The sequence below is a fragment of the Natrix helvetica genome (genome assembly GCF_964273705.1).
Source record: "Natrix helvetica genome assembly, chromosome: 8".
NCBI lineage: Eukaryota > Metazoa > Chordata > Lepidosauria > Squamata > Natricidae > Natrix > Natrix helvetica.
Window position 1 is genome coordinate 1,512,025 of NC_138559.1, and position 27,993 is coordinate 1,540,017.

General features: G+C 46.1%; 1 protein-coding gene across 2 annotated transcripts; it reads right to left on the reverse strand.

The window, feature by feature from the left end:
• Positions 1 to 354: 354 nt before the first annotated feature.
• Positions 355 to 27,937, reverse strand: ANXA4 (annexin A4). Of its 2 annotated transcripts, none has more exons than XM_081961029.1 (13): positions 27,913 to 27,937; positions 18,541 to 18,596; positions 16,423 to 16,510; positions 14,809 to 14,903; positions 12,935 to 13,048; positions 12,098 to 12,188; positions 10,007 to 10,086; positions 8,283 to 8,339; positions 6,779 to 6,872; positions 5,448 to 5,543; positions 4,351 to 4,409; positions 1,991 to 2,113; positions 355 to 760 (listed from the first exon to the last, which is right to left on the reverse strand). In XM_081961029.1, exons 1-13 carry the CDS (start codon positions 27,920 to 27,922, stop codon positions 701 to 703), a joined length of 1,023 nt encoding a protein of 340 aa, XP_081817155.1. In that variant the 5' UTR covers positions 27,923 to 27,937; the 3' UTR covers positions 355 to 700. The 2 variants fall into 2 exon arrangements, with proteins under 2 accessions (XP_081817155.1, XP_081817156.1); XM_081961030.1 differs by lacking the exon at positions 27,913 to 27,937 and adding an exon at positions 25,027 to 25,108.
• Positions 27,938 to 27,993: the final 56 nt, after the last annotated feature.

Consider the following 27,993-nt stretch of genomic DNA (forward strand, 5'->3'; position numbering starts at 1 on the left):
TGCGTCCCAGGTGTAAAATGCAGTGTAGAGTGTAAACTAGAGTGTAAAATACAGCATCACAAACTCAGTTGGCGATCAAATCAACTTTTGGGGGCTATAAGTGAGAAAGGCATCTCTGGAACGGAAACTGCAAGACCCACTTCACCTTGCCATCAGGAAGGAGATGCCCCCATTGTAGGAAATTTGGCATTTCACCGTTTTTACAGGTAGTCCTCAAGATGCGACATAATGGAGCCTCCCCTTTATGATTGCATGTTGCAACAGTCGTTAGGTGAATTATCTCCCCAACAACTCCCATCCCCATCCCCCTATTCAATAAAACCTCCCCTTTCTGCAGAATAAATGGGGAGGAGCCAGAGTTTTAAAGTATTGTATTGGTCATCCTACACTGCACGTGGGCTATCTATTTCAAAGCAGGGACCAAAATTCTTTTTCAATTTAGAAATTGGAGAGGGCAGAGGTACAATCAACGTTAGTGCGATATGATTGGCATTTTTAAAAGCATTTCTGCAAAGGGTTTGACTACTTGTCATTCCAGCAGGGCAATGATGGCCCTTTTGTGACTGCTGAGCCAGTCAGGAATTCTGGGAGTTGAAGCCCACCAGTCATAAAAGGGCCATCGTCCCCCCCCACCTCTCTTCTATGGGGACAGCCAGCCACACCGCTTCAGCGTCAAGATGCGGAAGAATCCTGGAAGCCCTTAATTGTCCCCGCCGCACAGCAGGAGGAGGACTTTCCTGTAGTCCCCTGAGGTGTCTTCCTAGAGAAGAAGAAAACAAAGCATAGTTAATTTTATTAATGCAAATCCTAGCAAAGCAGGGCTCACTGCTCCTGCCTTAGCCTTCACCCCTGAGTTACAGGTGCACAGAATAAAGTTCAAGGTCTGGTTGATACGGACCCCTCTTGCCTTCCCCCCCCCCAAAAAAAAACAGTGCCATCATGATGCAACCCAAGTTCCACCACACACAGGAAATGGACTGTGTTCCAATCCTACCCTTGTGGCTGCCCCCTTGATGTTTTTTCACTGTAAGCTACACATGACTTTGGCTGGAAGCGCTCCAGTAAGATTGGGAGAGTCTTCTTGGGCACACCTCCAGATACAGATTAACAGAGTCGGAAGGGACCTTGGAGGTCATCTAGTCCAACCCCTTCATCCCAAGCAGGGCACCCTACGCCATTTCTGACAGTCTCTTCTTGAAAGCCTCCAGGGATGAAGCTCCCACAACTTCTGAAGGCAACTTCTGTTCCATGGGTTGATTGTTCTCACTGTCAGAAAATGTCTCCTTATTTCCAGGTTGAATTTCTTCTTGGTCAGTTTCCATCCACTATTCCTTCTCTGGCCTTCAGGGGCTTTGGAAAACAGGTTGACCCCCTCCTCCTCTCTGTGGCAGCCCCTCAAATATTGGAAGACTGCTTTCCTGTCTCCCCTGGTCCTTCTCTTCCCTAGACCAACCATACCCAGTTCCTGCATCCGTTCTTCATGTTTTAGTCTCCAGACCTTTGATCATCTCAGATAGATTCAGATTAACAGAGTTGGAAGGGACCTGATAGGTCATCTAGTCCAACCCCAGTCCAAGCAGGAGACCCTACACCATTTCTGACAGATAGCAGTCCAGTCTCTTCTTGAAAGCCTCCAGTAATGAAGCTCCCACAATTTCTGAATAACAGAATAATAACAGATCTGGAAGGGACCTTGTAGGTCATCTAGTCCAACCCCACCCAACCGCCCAAGTAGGAGACCCTACACCATTTCTGACAGATGCTCTTGAAAGCCTCCAGTGATGAAGCTCCCACAATTTCAGAAGGCAACGTCTGTTCCATTGATTGGTTGTTCAGTTTCCATCCATTCGGGTCCCTTGGAAAACAGCTTGACCGCCCCCTCCTCCTCTCTGTGGCAGCCCCTCCAATATTGGAAGATGCTCTCCTGTCTCCCCTGGTCCTTCTCTTCCCTAGACTCAGAATCAGAATGAGATCAGACCCTGCAGCTCACCTTAATGAAAGAGTAGAGGGATTTTCCATACATGCGCTTGAATTCGGCCTTAATATCAATCATATCGATCTCGCAGCGAGAGACCATCACACGGATCAGGGTGTCATCATCGGTGCCCAAGCCCTGATTTTGGGTTGGAAAAGAAAGCCAAGTCACACAACATGCTAAACCTCAGCCAGCAAAACATTTTGTCCCTTTTAAAGCAGCCTCCTGTTCATTGTAGGGTCCTTGGAGCTCTCTGAGCATGATGGTTTTCTTGCAGAAAGCGTTTCACTACCAAACTAGATAACGTCATCAATCAAGGTGAGCTAGCACTGAGGAGGAAGATTCTCAGTCATCAAGTTGAGCCCTGGCGACTGGACTTCTGTTCTCTCTGGTTTGAAATGGCTAAGGAGATTCAGGTCTTGGTTGTCCTAAAGGTGTTTTTTTTTCAAGAGGCAACTGGACTTTCTGTTTTTTCTTTGAAGACATTTTTCTCCTCATCCAAGAAGCTTCTTCAGCTCATTGGTTTGAAATGTTTTGCTGCTTATCCAAGGAGCTTCGAGCTGCAGAAGCTGCTTGAATAAGCAGCCAATACTTTCAAACCCAAAAGAAAAGAAATCCAGCTGCCACGCCTCAGCTTCCAGAGAGGATATTAATTAGTTTGATAATGAAACTTCTGCTAAAACCATCCTGCTCAAGACAGCACAAAGGACCTCACAGTTCTATATATATTGTCTTCTGCCAACACCTGCTAATTGTGCTTCACCAAGATGTCAGTCCTGTGTTTTTCAACTCCTGAAATGGGTGGACTTCAACTCCCACAATTCCCCAGCCAGCATTCTGGGAGTTGAAGTCCACACATGTTAAAAACCACGGAGGTTGAGAAACCCTGATAAAGAGTCCCTTTTGTTCGTGCTGAAACCTTGTTGGATCCCCAGGATAAGATTATCCAACCGTGGCAACTTTAAGACTTGTGGACTTCAACTCCTAGAATTCCTCAGCCAGCTTTGCCATAAGATAGCAAAGAGACTATCAACAGACTAAGTTGGTTCATTGCATTAGGTTTATCCTAAACTAGAAATTCCTTCAAATATAATGAACTAATCACAGGGATATTATATGCTGCTTACTAGAGAAGTTGTTTGATTCCATCCTTGGCAGATCAAGTTATAGGAACATGCTTCGATCCCCAGAGTAACTCTGATGTTGAATTAAATTAGTGATACGTCTCACCACACCATGTTTTGTCACAAAATTAGCTATGGAGTTAAGTCAATTCATGAAGCGCCAATTCAAAATCTGACTCAAGGTAGCTAGGTTCCTCTAAGTTTGTAAATTTGCTTGAGCAGGAGGCTGGACTAGAAGACCTCCAAGATCCCTTCCATCTCTCTTATTATATTTTCTATGTATCCAGCTTGCGTTTAAACAAATCTGGGGTGGTTGGGATTGAAGAGGACCTCACCTGTCTTGTTGACATCTTGAAACAGGTCTAAGACACTATTCTGATTCACTCAACGTCAACAGTGTGTCAGGCCTGCAGTCATATTCTTTTTAGGATCTTTGGCCTGCCACACACTTTCTTATTTTACTATGCTGTTTCATTAGTGGAGAAGTGGGGGGGGGGGGAATAGTAAAAAGCAGAATGTGTTGTTGTCAGAGTAGAACATTCCTTTCTAGAAGCCCAAGGTCATCTTTTGTCTCTGCACCTCTGCACCTGACTGGAACTAGATGGGTCCCAGCATGGCAGAGGAAGATTGGACCATGTGATGGACTTGTGGGTGTGGGGACAAGATCATGAACTTTCAATTGGGTGGGGGAAAACAGGAAGCTTTCAGATTCGGGTTTCACACAGATGTGCCAACATGTCTCTCTTAATAAATTGGAAGTTTGAGGAAAGTTCTGCCTTGGACTCTGATTTAATTCTGGATGGTGTTTGGAATGCTGACACAGTGGTCCTTTCTTCCCACCTCGGCTCTACAATACATGGACATGCAACAGGAGTGAGTTTCAGCCAGCACTACTGCTGGTTCGCTCCTGTGCGTGCTTTGCAATTAAAATTGTTCTGTGCACGCGCAGAATTGAAAAACAAAATGGGGCCGCCGATGGGGCCGACTGGGGAACCAGTTCAGGGGTGTGGCTGGCCTGGGTCAATGCAGGTTCCAGCAACCCAGGCCGCCAAACCACTACCAGTTTGGCCAAACCGGTCTGAACCAATAGGAACCCACCACTGCCCCGACCCGACCCGTTCTGAAACCCCGGTTTTTTCCTGCCATGCCTGAACCCGGATCATGTAATTACAGGAAATCAGCCCATTAATAGGACGAGGCTGTTACAGGACTTCTCTTCGGTTTTGCAGCCATTTTTATGCGTGCGTTTACCTTCATGGATTTGTACAGCCGTTCAGCAAAGTACGCCGGTTTGTTTCTCATGCACTTCACTGAGAAGAGAGGAGAATAAAGGAAGGCAGTTAGCACAGCAACAATCAACCATTCTTGATTTTAAAAAAACATTAAAGTCATTGCTCAGAAACACTTGTTATTAAAACAACAATTTTCTAAACGAAAATACTGCATACATTGAGCGTGGCCTATCGAAAACTGTTTACTTCTGATGTCCTTCTATATCGCTGGTGTCTAATATCTAAAATGCTGGAACTGCCATCTCAATTGCAGCCTCTTCCAGATGTGTGGGCCAACTCAGAACATGCAGCTGTTTTTGGATCTAAAACATCCCAAAGGTGCTTTTTTCCAAGAGGCAACCGGACTTCCTTTTTTTTTTTCTTTTGAAGGCGTTTCGCTTCTGATCCAAGAAGCTTTTTCGGCTCTGACTGGGTGGTGTGGAATGGAAGGATTGATACTCCTTGCAGACAGCTGGTCATTTGCATCCTTTTAGAGGGTCATCGAAACACCTGGAGGTTTATCTGTTTGCCAGATGACAATAAATCTCCTTGGGTGGCATTCAGGAACCTGCTTTGAGCAGCAGCTACCCGATCCAACAACACGTATTCTTATTTCATTGCCCTCCCTCCATGTTGCAGACACCCTGGAAGCAAGTTGACCTCCTGCAAAGCAACTAAAGGTAAAGGTTCCCTTGCACATCTGTGCTAGTCGTTCCCGACTCTAGGGGGCGGTGCTCATCTCCGTTTCAAAGCCGAAGAGCCAGCACAGTCCAAAGATGTCTCCGTGGTCACGTGGCCAGCATGACTAAATGCCGAGGGCACACACAACACTGTTACTTTCCCACCAAAAGTGGTCCCTGTTTTTCTGCTTGCATTTTTTTATGTGTTTTTGAACTGCTAGGTTGGCAGAAGCTGGGACAAGTAGCGGGAGCTCACTCCGTTAGGAGGCCCTAGGGTTTCCAACCACCAAACTGCCAAACTTTCTGATCGACAAGCTCAGCGTCTTAACTACTGAGCCACCGCGTCTCCCTTTGTAAAGCAACTAGAGAGGAATAAAATCTGACGTGGAATCCTCACCTATTGCCAGCAAGGCGTCTTCAAGGTCTCCAGACATCTCGGATTTAATGCTCTCCGTAATATCTTTGTTAGCAATGTTCTTGTATGCATCAAATACTAAATAAATGAATACAGATTTTTATTAGCAAACAAAAGAAAAGCAGTTCCAGAACCTCCCAAACATGATTTAGATTTAGATTTGGTTATGAGAGCCTCTATTATTTCCATATTCAAATTCCCAATATTCCCAAATTTACTGATTCATACTGTATACTTTTTTAAAAAAAAAACCCACCCTAGAAAACAGACGTCCTGAATGAACCGAAATAAGACAGTATGTTAATATTTGGTGGCCACACGTAATGGGGAAGTCACACCATCACGCCTTGAGTCACAGAACATTAGGATAAGAGAGTTGGAAGGGACCTTGGAGGTCTTCTCGTTCAGTCTCCAGCTGGAGCAGGGATCCTACTCCCTTTCCAGAGAAAAGGCTGTGCAATCTCGTCTTCAACACTTCCAGGGATGGAGCACCACAACCTCTGAAGGCAAGCTGTTCCGTTGACCACTAATTGCTCTCATAGGAAACTTCTCCTTCGTTCTAGCTTTGATAAGCTTCCATCCATTTCTTGTCCTGCCCTTCAGGTGCTTTGGAGAATGGATTGACCCCCTCTTCTCTGTGGCAGCCCCCGGAGTACTGGAAGGCAGCTACCATGACACCCCTGGTCCTTCTCTTCCGTAGACTAGACATCCCCAGGTCCCTCAACCTTTCATTGTAACGATTTAGCCTCCACATCCCTTGTCATCATTGTTGCCCTTTTCTGCACACTTTCCAGGGGTCACACAGCATCTTTTCTGGATCATTTTTGACCAGAATGAAACAAACAGAGTAAAACAGCAGGACTTTCCTTGCTGCGACTCTCATTCCCAGCCTCCAACCGACCAATCATGTTTTTTCTCAGTATAGCTTAGTCTTGGAAGGTAGATCCCGTTTTAGTGTTCATTCATACACTTGATTCCCATGTTCTTCTTCTTCATCATCATCATCATCATCATCATCATCATCATCATCATTTTTTAGTGACCCCATAATTCCTTGTGGGGTGGAGTCTGGGCAATTGAATGGAGTTGAGTGTTTTACTGGCCGGATGCCTTCCTGTCGTCAATGCGGAGTTATATTCAGCAGATATATTCCCAATGTGCCCAGAGAGAGAAATATCTGCCTCCACCCAGGATTGAACTCACAGCCTCCTGATTTTGAGATGAAAGGTCCACCTCTATGCCACCAGACCATCCACTTGCCTCCATGATGTTCCTTTTGTTTACAATAATCCCCCGCCACCTTCACCGCTTACCCCTTAGCAGATGGCTCCTGCTTCTGGCGCACAAGACGGTAATGAACTGGCCCTCACTGGTGCCCCACTTGTTCTCCCCTGCTTCATACAGGCACTAGAGGAAAGGAGCACAGAGAGAGGTGGTCATGCAAGGAGCCAAAAGGACAGGCAAGGATGGGGGGCAGTTTGGGGTTGGGAACTCCAACCCAGCACCTCTGCACCAACCCAGGCCGCCTGGCAGCTTCCTTCCTCTTCTCGCAAGGCAGAAGGGATGGGCAACTTCACACGGGCACACGAAGGTTGTGACTGAGGATGTGAATTGGGATTTTCTTATAAATCAATTAGCAGTAATGAACTTTGGAGATAAATTTATCGGGATGATCACAGCAATGTATTCTAACCAGATGGCAAAAATAACACTAAATGGAGAAGCAACGGAAGGTTTCAGCATCACTAAAGGAGTAAGACAAGGATGCCCTTTATCCCTCCTGTTATTTATCCTCTCAATAGAGATATTGATGTTACAAATTAGACGGGACCAGGAGATAAAGGGATTGAAAATTAGAACCCAGGAATGCAAAGAGCAGGCCTTTGCGGACGATCTAGCATTCATCAGAGAAGAACTCTATTTCTCTCTTTTTTCTTTTTTCTAAACTAGTATTGAATAAAAATTAACCAAAGTTACTAATTACTATCAAACTTAAAGTATTGACCCTAATGTAGATATAATGGTGATATGAACAATTAATATTGTTACAGTTGTTAGTACAACTATTATCACATTATTACAGAGGTTGAAAACCGAATGGAGAACTACAAAAGCTAAAGACATATTCCCGATAAAGAAGGCTGTGAAACAATTTTATATTGTTATGCTTTCCTTGGTTTTTTTGTATTTGTTTTTTTTTTGTTTTCTGTTTTTAAAAGTAAAAATGTTTAATCTTGTTTGTCTTGTTTTTTTGTATTTGTTTTTTTCCCTGTTTTTAAAGGTAAAAATGTTTAATAAAAACTATTAAAAGGAAAAAAAGAGGATGTGAAAGTAATCATTTTGGCCCTCAGGGATGCAATGTTGTGCACAATAATTGTTTTAAGCTTGCCAGGCCTTTTAGTACAACTGGTATAATGGTCTGCGTCTGACATACAAAATGGGGGGGGGGGGGGAAGAAGGAGGCAATAATTACGTCACCCAAAATTGCCATTTGGCTAAATTTTGGTGGTCTTGAACAGGCCCTGCAAGGTCCCCTTGGCCTCACCTGCCTTTGTTCTGGAACAGGGGTGTCAAACTCGTGATGACACATTGTCATCACGTGACCTATCGCAACTTCCCCCCCCCTTCGCTAAACCGGGGGTGGGCATGGCCAGCATATGGCGCATATGGCCCGCGGGCCACGAGTTTGACACCCCTGTTCTAGAGGATTTAAGGAGGCAAAGAGCAGGAATTAAGTTACCCTTCAGTCTTAAAGAAAATCAGTTTGGAAACCAAGCCGCAAATTGCCTATTCGTTCCCGCAAATGGGCTTACTCACCTTGGCATCCTCTTGGACCAGCCCCTCGTCAACATATGCACTCTCATCCCTGTTGCCCTGGGAAGAAAAGGAAGAAGGGGTGGTGATGAAGGAAATTTCAGAGAAGGACCAGCAGCAAAGAGCAAAGGAGAAGGACCTTCAGCAGAATCATCTACCAGGTCAGCGGGGTGCGGGAAAACAAAGACTTAGCACCCATGTCTTAAGAGGCCTTTCCTTGGGACCTTGAGAAGGGGTCTGTCTACCCAGAAGAGGGCAGCCTAACGAGCCTTCTTACCCAATGGATGAGAGAAACTGGGTTGAAGAGGAGGGACCTAAATAAGCTGAAAAAAATTCAGTGTGATGCAAAATCCTCCCTTAAAACTCGGATCCGTGCCAAGTTTGGAAAAGGTCAACTCTCCCATGGAGGTATTTGTCTTTAAGAAGATTCCTCTCCACCCACCACCAGTTCTCAATACTTTACTTATAACCCAGTTTAGTATTTGTCAGCTGTGGCCCTGTCCATGAAGGAGGGCCCAGGAAAGCTGAAAGGTAAAGGTTCCCCTTGCACATATGTGCTCATCGTTCCTGACTCTAGGGGGCGGTGCTCATCTCCGTTTCAAAGCCAAAGAGCCAGCGCTGTCCGAAGACGTCTCCGTGTGGTCACGTATGACTCAATGCGGAAGGCGCACAGAACGCTGTTTCCTTCCCACCAAAGGTGGTTCCTATTTTTCTACTTGCATTTTTACGTGCTTTCAAACTGCTCGGTTGGCAGAAGCTGGGACAAGTAACGGGAGCTCACATCTTACACTGAATTGCCGACCTTTTTGATCGACAAGCTCCGTTTCTTAGCCACTGAGCCACTGCATCCCCAGAGGAAAGCTTATCATACACCAAGAGAAAGCATGGTTTTTAATAGAATGTGCTGAAAATCCCAGGTCTTCAATGCAATTTGAACAGATGATAGAGACGGAGGATGGAAACCCAGTGGATGCTATAAGTGTAGTGAAAATCACTGAATATTTCTGAATAGGATACACAGTTAGGAACCACAAGTTCATTGCTGGCTTACTATACCACCAACTACATTTTAACATCATGTTCCCCAAAGAGACATGTGGATTATTGTTTGCATCCCTAACTTATTCCCAGCTTCTTTTTTGCACACACCTAAGTTTTGAACCACTCCACAGGACTGCAAAGAAAGGCCAAAATTACACAAAAGGTTTTCAGACAAGCCCTGATTCATTTTCACACCTGCAAAAAATGCTTGTCGACAAAGACAAGCCGTGATATAGGACAAGGTGACGCCCTAACTCATCCACTATGTGACGAGTGATCTGAGGCATGGCAAGAAGAGCCAAATATCGTACCTTTTGGAGTATAAGACGCACTTTCCCCTCCCCTACAACAGGGTGGAAAATGTTGGCACATCTTATACACCCAATACAGCCCTCTGGAAATGCTGCCGCATGAATCCCATTTTTGCCAAAAATAGTCTTGTTTGGAGGCCTGCAGAGTGCTCCTAGGTGCTGGGGGTTTGGGAGTCAAAGAACGAGTCCGTTTTTGGCCTCCCAACCCCCCCAGGAGGACTCTGCAGGCCTCCCAAACCCTCACCCTGCCCAGTTTTTCACAAAAAGGTGGCACGGAGAGGGTTCGGGAGGTCTGCAGAGTGCTCCTGGGGGGCCGACATTTTGGTACGTCTTATACTCCAGTGTGTCTTATAGTTTGAACAATACGGTACTTACAGTTGACAGGGATACCAGGACTCTCCGGAACTTGGAGGAGGTGTCTGAAACGATGTCTTTCTCCAGGGAGGTCCCATACTCTGCAAAAAGGCCCAGAGATGTATCTCAAAAAAGCACCACAGTCCTATTCAGAGAATTGGTGGAGCTGAGGAAAGCTTCACTTGTCAGGCCTGCAGCCAACTTTTCTTTGGGGTTTTTGGCCTGTCACACTTTCTATTATTCTACTGTGCCATTTCTATTATGGGAAAATGGGAGGGGGGGGGGACTATAAAGAGTGAGATGCTATGTAGCCATAACAAAATTATTTCTAGAAAACCAAGGTCATCATCCGTTGTCTTCTGCACCTGACCGGAACTGGATGGGTGGAAGCTGCCAGCATGGCAGTGGGAGATTGGGCCATGGGATGGACTTGTGGGTGTGGGGGGCAAGATCTTGAACTTCCAACTGGGTGGGGAAAACCAGGAAGCTTTCAGATTCGGGTTTTCCCAGATGTGCCAACATGGCTCCCTTCATAAATTGGAACTTTGTGGAATACTTTGCCTTGGACTTGGATTTATTTTTGGATGCTATTTGGAACCCTTCTTGAAAAACCGCCACTAGCGTGCAGGAGGGCATCTGTGGGGCATGCCCAAAAGAGTCAGGATGGTGCCTGCAATGTAGGGGGGGTTGAGAGAATACCCTTGAGGACAGGAGGTAGAGGAAATGGTTGGATACCATTGAGTTCAAGGGAAGGATGGGGCAGAGAAAGCAGAAGGGACCCTCCCTGCCTGTCTTTAGGATAAAAGCAGGGAGGGGGGAAGGCATATTCAGAGGGGCAAGATTCTGTAACTGACTGTGGTGGAGTATGAAGCTGGAGAAGACATTTGGCTGAGGAACATCAGCAACAGCACATTCCTCTCATGGAAGGACTGGCAGCACCTGGGCTTGGACTGAAAAGGGGGCCGGGCTAGAACCCTGATGGCAAATCTATGGCTCAAAGAGCCCTCTGTGGGCCATCGCCAGATACTCTTCACGGGTGCCAGCCAGAAAACGGACTGAAAAGGGCCCCAAAAGGCTGTTTCGGGGACCTTTTTAGGCCATTTTCAGGCTGTTTTCAGGGCCATTGTCAGGCCATTTTTTGGCCCAAAAATGGCCCAAAAACTGGCCTAAAAACCATCCAAAAAAACCAGGCATGCGTGCGCCAGCCAGCTGGTCTTTGGTTTTCCGGTGCCCAGGCGCACACAGAGTTCAGCTGGCTGGTGCACATGCATACCGGTCAGCTGGTCTTCGTGTTTCCAGCACGCCAGGGTGTGCACTTGCACGCTTATTTTGGTTTGGGCACTTGGTGCCGCAAAGGTTCATCATCATTGGCCTTCTAGAATCCTGACATAACCACAAGTGAACTAAATCCAAACCCCCTTGAATTCCAGGAAGCCCCGTCTGACGCCTCTCAGGTGCTAATCTTTAGTTGAGGAGGTCCCTGTGCACAGTCGGTGTGAGTACCAATAAACCAGTTTAACCGTAAGCTTGATATTTCACGGAGCCCAAGACAAGAGACTGTGCGGTCCTCAACTGTATGGGGGAGGGAGGAAAAAGATCCAGAATTTCCTGGGGTATATTTGATAGATTAGGTGGTTACAGCTTTAGTCTGGCAAGATTATGCCCGTTGGGTGAAAGTAAACAAAGAAATGGATTCAGTCGGATCTCACTGTGTCATCTATGCACTTAGATCTGGCTGAAATCCTATAATAAATCTAATTTCAATATTCAAGACTTTAGTTTTCAAGTTTGATCTTCCTTGAATCTCTGACGGCAATGGTGCAATCACAGCTCTACCTATTTTTCATGGAGACCATCATGGACCTTCTTGACCACGGTCTGCAGGCGGTCATGAGAATGGGGAAACCCACTAAACTCCGAGATTGGACCTGCACAAATGCCAGCGACTGTATCTAAAGTCATTCTCTGTGGTAGATCTGCCCGCCATCAAACGTAACATGCAAATGGCATTCAGGGCTTCCAGCCATTAGTGCCCAGCTGGTCATGTGGTTCTAGAAAGCTCCATGAATTGGCTGCAGGCGAGTGGTGCCGCCTATGAGACCGAATACTCACGACGATGGTAGGTGTCATTAATTCTCCGGAGTTCCTCGTTGGTACGAGAGGCCAAGATTTCTATCAGGCAGCCTTCATCTGTCCCAGCCCCCTGCAAGACAGACAAAGTATTTCAACCATGCGCCAGAGCTGGGCAAATGCCAACCGAAGCAAGATTTTTCCAGGGACATCTCCAGGCTTCAAAATAATTTTGTCCGATCTCAAGGTGGAAACCAAAGCTCAAAGATCTCAAGCTGAGGGACTGTGTGAAATTTTATGGTATGAAAATGCTGGCTGCAGTAATATGATGGAAAATGGAGTTACTGTGACTTCTTGCTCTCAAAGGTGCACAGAATACCCCAAAGTAAGGAGACCAAAAACCGGGAACGGATGGAGAAAATTCCTACAACTTCAGGCAGCTCACCGGATCCTTATTTTCCAACCAATTCCCATGGTTTACGGAGTCTCTATTATCAGACACTACATTCAATGAAAGAGGGCTCCAACCCACGGAAGCTTTTGCCATAGCACATTTGTGGGTCTTTAAAGCATGGCTGGCAGGGGAGTTCAGGAATTCATAAGTCTTAACGCTGCCAAGGTTGGACACCCCTGGTCGACCCAGCCTGCAGCGCTGAAGCCTCGCAGAATCCCTGGATTATCCAAGCCGGAGTCTCCAACTTGTAAGACTTGTGGACTTCAACTCCCAGAGTTCCTCAGCCAGCCAACTGTTCAAGGGATATATTCCAGATGACCTTTTGAGAGACTGGTATTGGTCTGATATGAAACAGCCCCATGGACAACTCCACACAAATCCCTGGCTCTTTGTTGTAGTTAAAATATGATTATTTTTTTGCAAACCTTAATTGCTCTTTTCAGCTCTTCCACATCGTACAAGGTGATAGGAGTCATCAATCCAATAATAACGTTCTCAAAATTCTTACTCAGCTCAGATTTCAGGTCATTAATCAAATCCTGTTGGGGAAAGAAAATGATTGGATAACATCACAGGGCCTAGTGTCGTTTTTTGTTTCAAGTGCAACCACCCAAAATTAAACCTTACTCCTAATTTTCTTCTAGAGCTGGTGTATTTCCTTCAAGGCAGAACTGGCTTTTCCATTTTAAGGACATAAGCCCAAATCATTTTTGTGTGTGTGTACCACACCATTGTCCTGGTGGACGATTACTTAAGTGTGAGCCAGTTGTGTGCTGCAGCAGCCAAAAAATCCAATGCAATCCTAGGCTGCATTAACAGAGGGATAGAATCAAGATCATATGAAGTGAAAAGGGCTGTGAAAATATCTACAAACCCCTCACATCTTGGACATAAATTGTTTCAACTTCTACCCTCGAAATGATGTTATAGATAGAGCATTGCACACCAGAACAACTAAACACAAGGACAGTTTTTCCCAAATGCCATCACTCTGCTAAACAACTAATTCCCTCAACACTGTCAAATTGATTAGTAAGGCTGTATTACTATTCTCATCCTTCCTAGTACCTATCCCTTCCCACTTATGACTATAACCATGTTGCTTGCATCTTTACAGTTTATATTGTTCTATTTGTTTCCTAGTAGGATTTGATTGCTTATTAGTAACTTATGCCTATCACTAAGTGTTGTATCTTATGATTCCTGATGAATGTATTTTATTTTCTTTAAGTACACGGAGAAGTAGGTGCACCAAAGACAAATTCCTTATGTGTCCAATCACACTTGGCCAATAAAGAATTCCACTTCCACTTCCACTTCCACTTCCACTTCCACTTCCACTTCCTATTCTATTCATACCGTTTTATAATGCCTTGGTAAGGCCACACTTGGAATACTGCATCTAGTTTATGTTTATGTATATATAGGTGTATGTGTTTATGTGTATATATGTATATACAGCAAATGTACGTGTGTGTGTGTGTGTGTGTGTATGGGTATGTACATATTTTTTTCTTTTGAAAGCAGCATCAGAATTTCATTCTTAATGTCTGCCAATGTGTTCACCGAAAGAAATGACAATAAAAATTATTCTCTCCTCTCCCTTGTTATTTAAGAAGTCTGCTACCTCAGAGCAAACACTAATGTGATCTCTGTGAGTCAATTCTCCTCAAATAAGCCCTAAAACCACTCTTCAAACCAGGATTCTGATCTTCACGCTGATTCTGACCATTGGTCAAAAGAATCTTACGTTGAAATGGCAGAAATAAAGAACAGGCCTAGCTGGCCTTTAGGTTGTGCAAAGTTCCCTAAGAAGAGCACAAGCCTATGAGATAAACAGGTGATCAAAACCGCAAAAGCCATGTGTGAGTATTTGCATAGTTTGCTCCAAACTGCCACGTTTGTTCAGCTGAATAAAGGTTCTTTTTGTGGGCAAATCAGGACTCTGCCCCTTTGTTTGCAACAAGCCACACCTGTCCCTGCCCAGCACAAATTACCTTTCATTTCAATTATTTAATAATAGTTAATCCGTCTCATTTAAACATTTACTAAGTGACTGTCCCTTCCCAAGAGATAAAGAGAGAAACAGAGAGAGAGAGAGGGAGATGGGGAGGGAGGGAGGGAGGGATTGGAGGGGGAGAAATCAAACACTCGTCAAACAAAGAAAAGGTTTGACATTAGCAATAGGAGCAATCCATTTTATTGACAGATATCCCTGGATTAATGAGGTGGAACAATTCACTTTGCAGTTTCTATATGTGAAACCGCTCTCAAGGGCTCCCATGCAAGTGTTACCTACCCGACCAATTGTGGATTTGTAGGCAATCTTAATCTCTTGCCGTTGGGACAAGTTCCTGTTGACCAAAACCTCAATGATGGCGTCTTCATCCGTACCTGGGACAAGAGACCGAAGAGTCAGAGAAGGGCAAGAAAGAGGACCAAGGAAGTGAATCTAGGATCCATGGAGCAGAAGATGGGGAGAAGTTGGCAGGTGAGATCCAGGACATGTTTGGCAAGCAGGAGAATCCAGGTAATCAGGACCTCCACGGCGAGAGAGAGAGAGAGCTACCGTTTGGACCTAACCCAGAAGAAGGCCATTTCTCACTGTCTCTTTGATGCAATCCCTGCACAATTTATTTTATGAATACACTTGTCAGGCCTGCAGCCCTCTTCTCTTTTGGACCTCAGGCCTCCCACCCTTTCTATTATTCTGCTAGGCATTTCCCATGGTGGGAAAATGGGAGGGGGGGATTGTACGGGGTTAGATGCTATGTAGCCATAACAACATTCTTCCTAGAAAGCCAAGGTCATCATCCTTCGTCTTTGCACTTCTGCACCTGACCGGAACTGGATGGGCGGAACTGCCAGCTTGGCAGGGGGAGACTGGATCACGTGATGGGCTTGTGGGTGTGGGGTTGCAAGATCTTGAACTTTCAACTGGGTGGGGGAAACCGGGAAGTTTTCAGATTCGGGTTTTCCCAGATGTGCCAACGTGGCTCCCTTAATACATTGGAACTTTGAGGAATCCTTTGCCTCGGACTCTGATTGACTTTTGGATGTTATTTGGAACCCTGACATTAACCTGAATCTGCACAAAGCAACTTTAGCCTTTCCACCTCCAGCTTGGCAGGGCTTACAATTCCCAGCAGGATGTCCATGGAGACTCTTCATCATCCACGTCCTGGTTGTCCGAAAGGGGCGTTTTCCAAAAGGCAACTGGACTTTCCTGTTTTGTTTTCTTTGAAAACGTTTCGCTTCTCAACCAAGACATTCATTTTCTTCTGGAGCTGAAAGAACATTCTTTTGATTGAGAAGTAAAACGTCTTCAAAGAAAGAAAGAAAGAAAAACCCAAGAAGGTCCAATGGCCTTTTGGAAGAAGCACCTTGGGGAATTTGCAGGGGGCAGAAGCTTCTGCTTGGAAATTGTGGGAGAAATTGTGGGAGAAGAGGACCTAGCACAGAGGTCTTCAAACTTGGCAACTTGAAGACTGGTGGACTTCAACTCCCAGAATTCCCCAGACAGCATAATTTACTCTCTTGTAATCCCTTCCTCTGCAATCTCTCCTCTTAGATCAGAGGCCTTCAAACTTGGTCACTTTTTAAGATTTGTGGACTTCAGCTCCCAGAATTCCCCAGCCAGCATAATTTACTGTCTCGTAATCCCTTCCTCTGCAATCTCGCCACTTAGATCAGGTGTCCCCAAACATGGCAACTTTAAGACTTGTGGACTTTAACTTCTAGAATTCTCCAGCCAGAATTCTGGGAGTTAAATTCCACAAGTCTTAAAGTTGCCAAGTTTGGGACCCCTGTTCTAGTATGTTGCAAGCTTTCTAACATCCTGATCAAAATGGAGTTTGAGGCAGAAACCTTACAGCTCCAGAGCAATCAATGAAGAATAAAACAGATGACTCACCCAAGCCTTTCATAGCTTTGCGGAGTTGCTGGGCGTCAGCCTCAGGGTGAAAGCTGGAGGCCCCCTTGATAGTCCCTCTGTTTCCGGCCTAAAAAACACAGAATATCACAAGTCAAGGCCCAGAAGAGGCACAGAGGAAGAAATAAGAACCAAAAAAATCCAGATGTCGGAGGAATCCTTGACTTAGGAGCACAAAAGGGAGCCCAAAGTTTCTGTGGCTAAGCAAGGCAGCTCTCCAGCACATTTGTCCCCATGTTGTGTTCTTTTCGCCACAGTTTTTAAGTGAATCATATGGCCATTAAGTGAATCTGGCTCCCCCCACCCTCACTGACTGTGCTTGTCAGTTGGGAAGATAGCAGTGGAGATCACATGACCTCCAGACAGAGCAACCGTCATAAGTACATGCCAGTTGCCAAGCGTTTGAATTCTGATCCCATGTCCATGAGGAAGCTGCAACGGTTATGAGTGTAAAACCGGTCAAAGGTCACTTCTGCCAGCGTCGTTGTAACTTTGAGTGGTCACTAAAGAAATGATTGAAACAGCAACAGCAAGCAAAGGTGCAGAAGGAAAGCAGCACTGAATTCAGGCCAGCTTTCCCCAACCAAAGCCCCTCAGGGTAGGACAAGAAGCAACGAGTGGAAACTAATCAAGGAGAGAAGCAACCTGGAACTAAGGAGGAATTTCCTGACAGGGAGGCAATGAATCAGTGGAACATCTTGCCTCCAGAAGTTGTGAATGCCCCAACACTGGAAGTCTTTAAGAAGATGTTGGATAGCCATCTGTCTGAAATGGTATAGGGTTTCCTGCCTAGGCAGGGGGTTGGACTAGAAGACTTCCAAGGTCCCTTCCAACTCAGCTATTGTATTGTATTGTATTGTATTGTATTGTATTGTATTGTATTCTATTCTATTCTATTCTATTCTATTCATCAACCACCCAGGACATCAACAGACAATTTAGACTTTGCAAAATTCATCCCCAATAACCACCATAAATGTTGCGAGTGTCCTAGTACATTCTTCGTTGTGTTAACTTTTGCAATGGAAGCAACCAATGCCTTGGACCCCCTTAAAAACAAAAACATGTATTTCAGCATAAACTTTTGCTGGCCGCAGGCGGACAAATTGAAGATGAAACGGCAGAATCTGGTGACCGGGGATAAGGTCCCACTGTGGGGGGTGGGGGTTGACGGCGCTCATCTCGCACAATGACATGGCAATGACGAGTCCCTTTTTGGGAGAGGGGGCGGTTTAGAAATGTGAATAAATAATAATAATAATAATAAATAATAATAATGGGGGGAATGTCTTTGTTGCAGGGCTGGTAAGCAAGTAACCCAAAGCTGCAGCTCGGGTCAAAAGTGGGCACAGGAAGGAACAGGAAAAAGAGTTGTATTAGTAGATTAAAGGGAATAGTGGCATGATTGGTACTGCTATGTAACTAATTAAGAAATAAAGAAATTATAGTATATTGTTAATTGTAGAAAAAAATTGAAAGAAATGCTCTCTATGTTAAAACTTAATCAGAGGATATATATTGTTTATTGTAAAGTAGACCAACAGATAAATATGAAATGATAATTTGGTGTAATTTTTGAAGGGGCAATTGAAAATATTGTTTATGTATTAAGAAAAAATAAGTGTAAACATTGGAAAATAAAGGAAGAAAATAATTTGACTGAAAGTGAAAACCAAACTATGATGTCCAGTCAACACTTTTTTATAATATGTGTAAATTTGTATTAAAAAATAATAATAAAACTTTGGATATTAAGAAAAAGAGAAAGGGACAGTTTTGAGGAGGGGGCAGCTCTGATTTCCCCCAAACAAAGCCCCCAGATTTATTGTGACCAGGAAATGGCTTTTATCTTCAGAGGCTAAGGATGTTGTGCAGCACTAAACACCCCACACCCCACAACAAACCACTGGCCAACTGCCACTCCGGTGCCACGCCAAGCCCTCACAGCAGCAGTTCCCAAGGATCACATTTACTCCGTCAAGAAGAGTCTTTCCATCTGCTTAATTGCCCAGAGCCAACCGCTGGGGCCATTGGCCCTTTGACCAGACTCAGGGTGTGCCAGGCACCGCCTGGTCCTGCAAGGAACCAAAACCCAAGTACCATGGCAATAAACGTCCTGCAATCCTCTAGCAACCAGTCAGCCTTGCAGATGGTCCCTGCAATAAAAAAGAGAATGAATTCAGATAAGGCTCAGCAAACACAGGAAGAAAGCAGCAATTATTAACCTCTGTGGCCCTTTCATGATATTAAAGAGGAATATTAAACAATGTGTGAGGCTTATGGATTATGGGCATGGACATCCACAGCAGGGAAACATGGACCAGAACGGTTGCAGGAACTGGGTATGCCTAGCTTAATGAAAAGAAGGACTAGGGGAGACAGGATAGCAGTCTTCCAATATCTCTGGGGTTGCCACAAAGAAGAGGGAGTCAAACTATTCTCCAAGGCACCTGAGGGTAGAACAAGAAGCAATGGGTGGAAACTAATCAAGGAGAGAAGCAACCTAGAACTAAGGAGAAATTTCCTGGCAGAACAATTAATCAGTGGAATGACTTGCTTCCAGAAGTTGTGAATGCTCCAACACTGGAAGTTTTTAAGGAGATGTTGGATAGGGTTTCCTGCCTGAGTAAGTGGTTGGACTAGAAGACCTCCAAGGTCCCTTCCAACTCTGCTATTGTATTGACCATGTTTGGGTGTATGTGGGGCCTGAAGACTTACAACGTGGGTCTCTCAAACCGCCCTCCATAATTACATAAGATCACCATTTTTAAAAGTGGAACTAATTGTACTAAGTCTATGCAAATATTTCCACTCCATTTGAATGGCACATAAGCTTTACCAAAGAAAGGTTGGGTGAAAAAATCAACATGCCCTCGCTTGCAGAGTTGCAGGCTCTAACAAAGCAGCGCCCTCAAACCGAGGTGGAAAAACACTGAATACCACAACAGGACAGGATTATTTGCCACTGAATGTCTGAAGTTGCTAAAAAAGGCCTAAAACTTTGTCATTCGTGATTAAGGCGACTTCGGCCTTGGACTATATCCGCAAGCATCTCCTCCCTTCACCTCCTTCCTTCGCCCTCTACACCTGCCTGGAAAGGGGGGGGGGGGCTTTTCCAGCTATCTGCCTTTTCACCAGCCCAGGTGAAAAAAAGGCCACCCCCTTCTGATCTGGGCTCAGAGAATTGTGGCTGAAGTCAGTAAACTGGGTTAAATCGGGGGGTCCTTAATGCTCTCTGAGCTGGGACTGAACCCAGGACCCCCAATTTCAACCTGACCTCACAAATATTCTCCTTTACTGTGAAGGAGTATATGAATCTATATTGGCTTCTGCTTATATTATTGTATATTGTCAGAAAGTTGTTTTCAAATTGTAGCAAATTGTAACCTTAATACTGGATGGCATTACTGCAAATGTTATCTCACTGCTGCGTCTCGCTTCTATTCTTGGCTTCAAAGCTAGGCACATTCTTGAAAACATAGAAGAAATTGTTACACAGGAATATCAGGCCCCATAGATAAAGGAACGAAATTAGGGAGTTTTCCTTAAAGCATTCTGCCAAAAAACAACCTCACAAAGAGGGGATGCCACCCCTACAGAAGGCTATAGGAATACTTCACAGATAGACAGAGATAAGGGGCTTGAACCAAAGAACGCTTTAAAAGATCACGTTGGTAACGAATCTTTGTCTCTGATCAAATAAGCTTTGTTTCTACCTGCCTAAAAGGCATATAATACTCTGAGCCCCTCTCGCAGGGGGTGGCTATTCCTTATGTGCATTGGTTTGTATGTTTTGGATATAGTTTGGCCACCCAGCTTTTGCTCGGGCCATCAATAAAAGCGGATATTTTTTGCAAGCCTCGTCTGGAGTCTCCACTCTCTTGGGCATTTTGGTAGCTTGGGAAAACTGCTGGGACCTTACAACTGCATTACATCATCCAGAAAGAAAGTGGAATGGGACAACCTCGTGTGGCTGAGTCACTGCGGGACAATTCAACAATTCAATTCAAGCAGTTGAAATAATTTTAAAATCATTTTAATTTTTGCCATTTGCATTTCATTCTGGCCCTCCTTTTGCATCCTTTCCTTAACGATTCTACCCCACCATTTCTTTGATCTTAGTGTAAATCTGGTCCTGCAGTGAGCTGCCCCAGAGCCAGTCGGCCATTGCACGTTGCCCTAGGCCAGAAGGAAAGGGGGCTTGCTGTAGATACACACGCAGCAGAAGGGCTATTGTGCTGGTTCGCCCCGATTTGGGTGAACCAGTAGCAGCGGGGCGAGAGGCTCCGTCCACCCGCCATCACGGCTGCTCTGCGCATGCACAGAAGCGCCATGCGCAAGTGAAGCAAGAGCACCCACACGCATGCTCCCAATTTTGACCCAGCAGCAAAGGTAAGAGGAGTTCCTACCGGATACGCAGGCAATGTTTTCTAGGCAAAAGGGCTAAAACAATTTTTAAGTCCAGGACTTTGAGATAAAATCTGGAAGTGGTTCAGGCAGAAACTTCCCAAAGCCCAGTGAATATATGGGGGAGGAAGAGGGAAGCACAATCAAACTGGGAATAGTCGCTTACTATCATCCATTTCAATAAAGATGGTTTTGACCTTTGGGTGGAGGTTTTTTCCTGGTCTGTCCTGCCTGGTGAGGCTAACCACACGACGGCATTTTTGGTTGCGAAGCTTCTTGCAGATCGATTCACACCGAAGGCCTAACTATGCCCTTAGCGTAGCCTTCCCTACAAGTGGCACCCTTCGGATTGGGGGTGCTTGCCCACAGTTCCTTTGCCAATCTAGCTGGTTAGGGAACCCCTGGAATGGCAAATCCCAACACAGCTTGAGCAGAACTGCAGGGACATCCCTAATGTGGGCTGGGCCAAAACCAGAGGAGTTCCCCCCAAAATGGAAATTTCCACGCAGGATGAGTCATTGTAAAGCTGGTAGATTTAATCTTCTTGGTGTTCATTTAATGAGCCTGCCCTCCCCTCCCTCCCCAGGCAGCCTGCAATGTACACCCCCCCCCCCCGCTTTCCAATTCCTACTCGGGAGGCAATCTTTGCATAAGGCAGAAAATCAATGATATGTCAAGCCACATATTAATTCCCCTGGAGCTTCAATAAATAACTGAAAGCAAACAAAAAGGATTTTTTTTAAAAAAGGAAGGTACCACTAAAAAACTCCCCAGGCTTCGATGTAAATCCAATCATTCCTGCTGGATTCCCGCCTTGCCATGTAAATCTTTAGTCTCTCCCGCCACCGGAGGAGGCTGTGGGTTGGCCCGATTTCCATCTCTTTTGCAACCGCTCCATGTGGAGAGATGGAAAATTTTGGAGCCACATTTCCGGCTCTGCCTGTCGCACTCTGGGTTTCGCTTGGGAAAAAAAATCAGGGCAGCAACTGCGAAGAGTTTCTGCTTAGGGAAGAACATGCCCGATGATCCCTTTTAAAAAGATTGCTCTCCCCGCTTCAGATGTGCGAGCAAATCTCTTGTGCAGGGCATGTAGTCAATGGGCTTCAGTGATGGGTTTGATCCCTTTCAAGCCATCATTGTGTTGACAGCCCAACATTAGGCTGTCAGGAGAGTCACACATCCTGATCCCCCTGCACCACTCAGCAGGGAAAGCAGCTTGAATAGAATAGAATGGAATAGAATAGCAGAGTTGGAAGGGACCTTGGAGGTCTTCTAGTCCAACCCCCTGTCTAGGCAGGAAACCCTACACCACTTCAGACAAATGGCTATCCAATCTCTTCTTAAATACTTCCAATGTTGGAGCATTCACAACTTCTGGAGGCAACTTGTTCCACTGATTAATTGTTCTAACTGTTCTAAGTTGCTTCTCTCCTTGATTAGCTTCCACCCATTGCCTTCAGGTGCTTTGGAGAACAACTTGGCTCCCTCTTCTTTGGGGCAGCCCCTGAGATATTGGAAGACGCTATCATGTCTCCCCTAGTCCTTCTTTTCATTAAACTAGACATACCCAGTTTCTGCAATCATTCTTCATACGTTTTAGTCTCCAGTCCCCTAATCATCTTTGTTGCTCTTCTCTGCACTCTTTCTAGAGTCCAACGTCTTTTCTACATCATGGCGACCAAAACTGAATGCAGGATTCCAAGTGTGGCCTTACCAAGCTGCCCCTCCTGGTTACAGTCAAACTCTCCAACTAGGGAGCACTTGGCATTCCTGCTGGCACCAAAGCGAAGACCCTTCGGACGGCTCTCCTGCTTGCCATAACTTAGCTTCTCTGACTGTCTATGGAGATTCTTGGTCATCCGGGTCATGGTTGCCCCAAGGGTGATATTTTTTTCCAAGAGGCGCCTCGCTTTGTCTTTCCTTGAAGATGTTTCACTTCTCATCCAAGAAGCTTCTACAGTTAGAACTGAAGAAGCTTCTTGAATGAGAAGTGAAAGGTCTTCGTAGCAGTGTTCTGATACCTCAGGGGTTGCCCCAAAGAAGAGGGGGCTCAGCCTATTCTCCAAAGCACCTGAGGGCAGGACAAGAACCAATAGATGGAAACTAATCAAGGAGAGAAGCAACTTAAAACTAAGGAGAAATTTCCTGACAGTAAGAATAATTGATCAGTGGAACGAGTTGCCTCCAGAAGTTGTGAATGCTCCAACACTCCCTAGGCAGGGGGTTGGACTAGAAGATCTCCAAAGTCCCTTCCAACTCTGTTATTCTATTCCAAAACTAGCAAAGAGGAAGAGTTGCTTTTTGAAAAAGCACCTTTGGGTTATCTTCTCTGGCTTACCCAGAACTTCCTCATCTGCCCTCTTTCAAAAATCTACAGTGGAACTAACCATTGCGATGGAGATGCTCACCCCCAGCGATAGGTACGACCCACTGGAGAGGACTGTAGGATTACACAGCAGCCCTTGAGTTACACCCATGCATTCAACAGCTCTTCAAAGTTATGAGGGCATTAAAACGATGGATTTACAACTAGTTTTCAACATTCTGGCCATTGCAGCACCCCTGGAGTCACGCAATCAGAAGCTGGGCTAGCTCGTATTTATGATTCCCACCTCTTCAGCTGAAGGTACAATATAATATTATGAACATGCATATGGCGCATATTTAGGCTCCCAGCAAAGCTGTGCAAAAACAGAACCAGCATTCCAGCATAACCCGGAATACAGCGTCCACTTTGGGTCACCATATTATAAAAAAATATTGAGACTCTGGAAAAACACAAAGAAGAGCAACAAAGACGACTAAAGGCCTGGACACTAAAACATATAAAGAACGCTTGCAGGATTTGGGTATGGCCACTCTAGAGAAAAGAAGGACTAGGGGAGACATGATAGCAGCATTCCAGTATTTGAGAGGGGGGTCAACTTATTTTCCAAAGCCCCCGAGGGCAGGACAAGAAGCAATGGATGGAAACTAATCCAGGAGAGAAGTAACCTGGAATTAAGGAGAAACTTCCTAACAGGGAGGACAATTAACCAGTGGAACAGCTTGCCACCAGAAGTTGCGGGTGCTCCATCAATGGAGGTTTTCAAGAAAAGCGATTTGATTGGGATGGTATAGGGTCCCCCGCTTGAGCAAGGGGCTGGACTAGAAGACCTCCTGTGGTTCTAAGAGGGAAAGATAAGCCAGCTTGGCGCATGGATCGCTGTTCCAGTTAACATGGGTAGATAATTGGCAAACAGTCCATGCAGAATTGATCACCGTAAAGAATGCACTTTAAGACTTGTGGACTTCAATTCCCAGAATTCCTCAGCCAGCAAGTCTTAAAGTTGCCAAGGTTGGAGACCCCTGCCCTGAGCCATCAACTGAGTGCATGCAGGCAGTCTATACCTGCTGAACCACCAAAAGCTGAACCGAAGTTTACATTAACCAAGCTCAGCATGTTGAACGAATGCAGCTGGTTAAGCAGGCAAGGAATTGGTGTGTGTGTGTGTGTGTGTGTGTGTCGCTTAGAGCTGCAGGGTTATTCTTAGCCGCACCTAATGTCCTTTTGCAGGGCTGCTTCTTTCAACCTTCTTCTTAGCGGTCCTTGATGGCCAGCAGATCCCCCCCCCCCCCCGCGCCCTCCAACGGAGAATGGACTTCCTCTGTTTTGCCCCGCGCACTGCAAGGCCCCTGTCGCAGTCGAATGGCAGTAGAGCTGGAAGGGGCCTTGGAGGTCTTCTAGTCCAGCCCCCTGCTCAAGCAGGAGACCCGACAAACCGTCTCAGGTAAGTGACCTCCTTCAAAGCCCCCCGTGATCCCTGCAGGAATCGTGGCTGCTTGAACCCAGCAGCGGCTTCCCTCATGAGTGCGAAAAACGGTCCCAAGTCACCCTTGTCATTTGGAACGGTCACTAAACGAAGAGTTGTAAGTCGAGGACCGCTTGCGCAGCGTTTGGGCCGACGGCTGGGGGAAGGCAGCCGCGACAGCGGACGCAAAGCGGAGCCACTGCCGGCCGCAAGGAGCCAGCCCAGAGCCGCCGCGGCCTCCCAGCCTCCGTCGGTCCGTCCGTGGCGCTTTCCCGGCCGCCTCCAACCCGCCACCCTCGGGCGCCGCCGCGGCTTCCCAGCGCCCGCGGAGAAGAGCCCGCCGCCCGCCCCGTCGGTCCCGGCCACCTGGCCTCGCCCGCCCGCCTACCTGCTGCTCTCGCCCTCGCCCTGGAAGCCGCTCGGCCCGGCTCCGCTTCCTTTTCAGGGACAGCGAGGGAAGGAGGGAGGGAGGGAGGGAGGGAGGCCCGCCCTGGAGGGAGCGGTCACGGGCCAGCGCCTGCCCTCCGCGCCCGCCGGCTGCCGGGACTTCCGCGGATCGGGTTGCAGCGCGGCCGGGAAAGCAGTCGGGGCGCCGGCAGGGAGGGCCGGGAAAGGCCCCAGGGAGCCGCTTTGCCTCGGGAACCCCCGACGGCCCCACCACAAAGTCCCCCCCCCCCGTCTGTCTGTCTGTCTGCCTGCCTGCCTATCATCTATCTATCTATCTATCTATCTATCTATCTATCTATCTATCTATCTATCTATCTATCTATCTATCTATCTATCTATCTATCTATCATCTATCTATCTATCTCTACCTACCTACCTACCTACCTACCTACCTACCTACCTACCTAGGTCTGTCTATACCAATTTCTCTCTATCTATTTCTCTCCCTATGAGTCCACCCACCCACCCACCTTTCTCTTTCTATCTCTATCTCTAACTCTTATCTGCCAATTTCTCTGTATCTCTATTTATGTGTCCATCCATCCATCCATGTATATTTTTTGTTTTTGCAGGCTGTAGCCAATGACACTTTTGTATGTTGGGAGCATGTTAAGTTGTTTGCAGCTCCTTTCCCACATCCTGGTGCACTTGGCAGCCTAGATTAGGGCGGGGCGGCTTCTCTCCAGAAGTGGTGGTGGGTGCTCCATCCCAGGAGGCTTTTAAGAAGAGATTGGAGAACCCTCTGTCGGGAACGATATAGGGTCTCCTGCCCTGGGCAAAGGGCTGGACTAGATGACCTCCAAGGTCCCTTCCAACTCTCTGATGATTCAATGATTGAACGATTCTGCCACCGCACCCTGGAAGCCCCGCCCTGTTTTGAATCCAGGTGAGTCCTGGCAGCGTTCCAGGAGGGAAGGCTTGGATTGCGTAACCCAGCTGATCTTAATGCAGTGTTTCTCAACCTTAGTCACCTGAAGATGGGGAATTCTGGGAGTTGAAGTCCACGCATCTTCAGGTGGGCCAAGGTTGAGAAACACTGTCTTAGCGACATCAGCTCACTGCAAGCCCAAAGAAGGAAAGGGGGAGGGGGGGCGGAAATTGTCCACTTAACATATCCTGACAGTTGGCAGTAAATTCCTGATAAAGAAGTTCTTATTTTATGGGGTTTTTTGCCTGTGAGAAGGTGATAGAAGGAGGAGAATCAGCGGGGAAATGGTGCGCCTGCTGCTTGTGCAAATGAAGCTTCACACACGCACACGAGTGCCTGCTACTCGTGCAAATGGAGCCGTGTGTGCAAGTGCACGCACAGCCTGATTCCAAACAGACCACAGCCCAGGGGTTGGGGACTCCTGCTACAAATCACGGTAGGCTTTTTCGTTTTTTTGTTTTAAAAAAAGCACATAATTCACTGTTCTTCCTTTATTTATTAAATCAGATAAGTTTCAACTTTCCCCCCTGCTTTAATGGATGGGAATTTAGAAGGCATTTTAACAAGGCTTGCCTATGGAAAATCAGCCAGCTCCATTGGGAATGGTGGTCCCTTGTGCTATTGAAAATCACCCATTCCCTTTCTGAGTTTCTGGAGCACATGCGCATCTGCTGATCAGCTGGCCTTTGTGCATGTGGCAGTGCTGGAAACTAGAAGAGCTGGCCTTCTGTTTTCTGGCATCCACCAGCCAGCTGATGCGCATGGCTGGCGCATATGCACATGCCAGAAACCGGAAGTACATTTTCTGGCATGCGCAAGGCCCCTGGGCATCTCCTCTTCCTGGTCATGGCCCAGAGGAGTGCATCCCTGGCCTATGCTAAACAGGACCAATGGTCAAGTCATCCTATAGGCCCTCTTCGAATACACAGGTGGATGCCCTGTTGCAAGAGTTCTAAAAAATGATTTATTTTTGTGATTAATGTTGCTGTCATAATCTATATAGTCTGCCTGCCTGCCTGCCTGCCATCTGTAACGCAAATGGACAATGCCAAATCGTTTTCATGCTGGTGGCTATAGAGCAGCTGAAGAAGCTTCTTGGATGGGAAGAGAAACGTCTTCAAAGAAAAACCAGAAAGTCCAGAAAAAGCACCTTTGGGTGGGTGGCTATACCTTTGAGTGCCAGAAGGTGGCAGTATGACCACATACAAGCTTAACGAGAAGCTGCTTTGCAGCCTTTAATATGCTGGGGGAAAAATACAGTTGATTGATGCTAATTGTCTTCACCCTTGGGACTCATGCCATCATCCAAACAGGATATTTCCCCTGATCTTTGTTTGCATATCTTTGTTACAGACATAAGGTGTGTGAACCATTTTCTCAATCTCTAAAGAGTAAATGTTCAGGGAGAGCAGAAACAATTGAAGTGTAAAGCTATGGAAAATAAACCTACGGGCGAGCCAGCCCTACTTCTGACTTGGATCTACTCTAGGGCAACTGTGTCTTCTGCATAAGATAGATTGCAGCTCCCTTTTGTTCAAAGCCCAAGAGGTGTTTTTTTTTTTGAGATTTTCTAAGCTTGCTTGAATCGTTGTGACGGTCAACAGTTTCTCACTGGATGCCACTAAGTTGAAATGCTCCAGAATAATATATACACGTAGTTCTCCACTTATAACTGTAGGAAGTTAAAACCCACCCCCCTCCTAGGAAAATGAAATGTCCTGGGAAATATTGAAAAGGCAGAATATTATGTTTCCCTGGATCAGAAATAGAGAATCATGTTTTTAGGCAGGAAACAGACTCACTCTTAATAGCCCCCACCTTTGTCAATAGGTCATTAAAAAGCCTGAGCTAGTCCACTCTACATAACAGAGGTAGAATTAGCCTGCAGCAGAAACTCACCACATGGCATCTGGGAACTCCATCAAGCTTGGGACTCAAAAGACACACAACCTACAAATTTAGCTAGCACCTACCCCACCC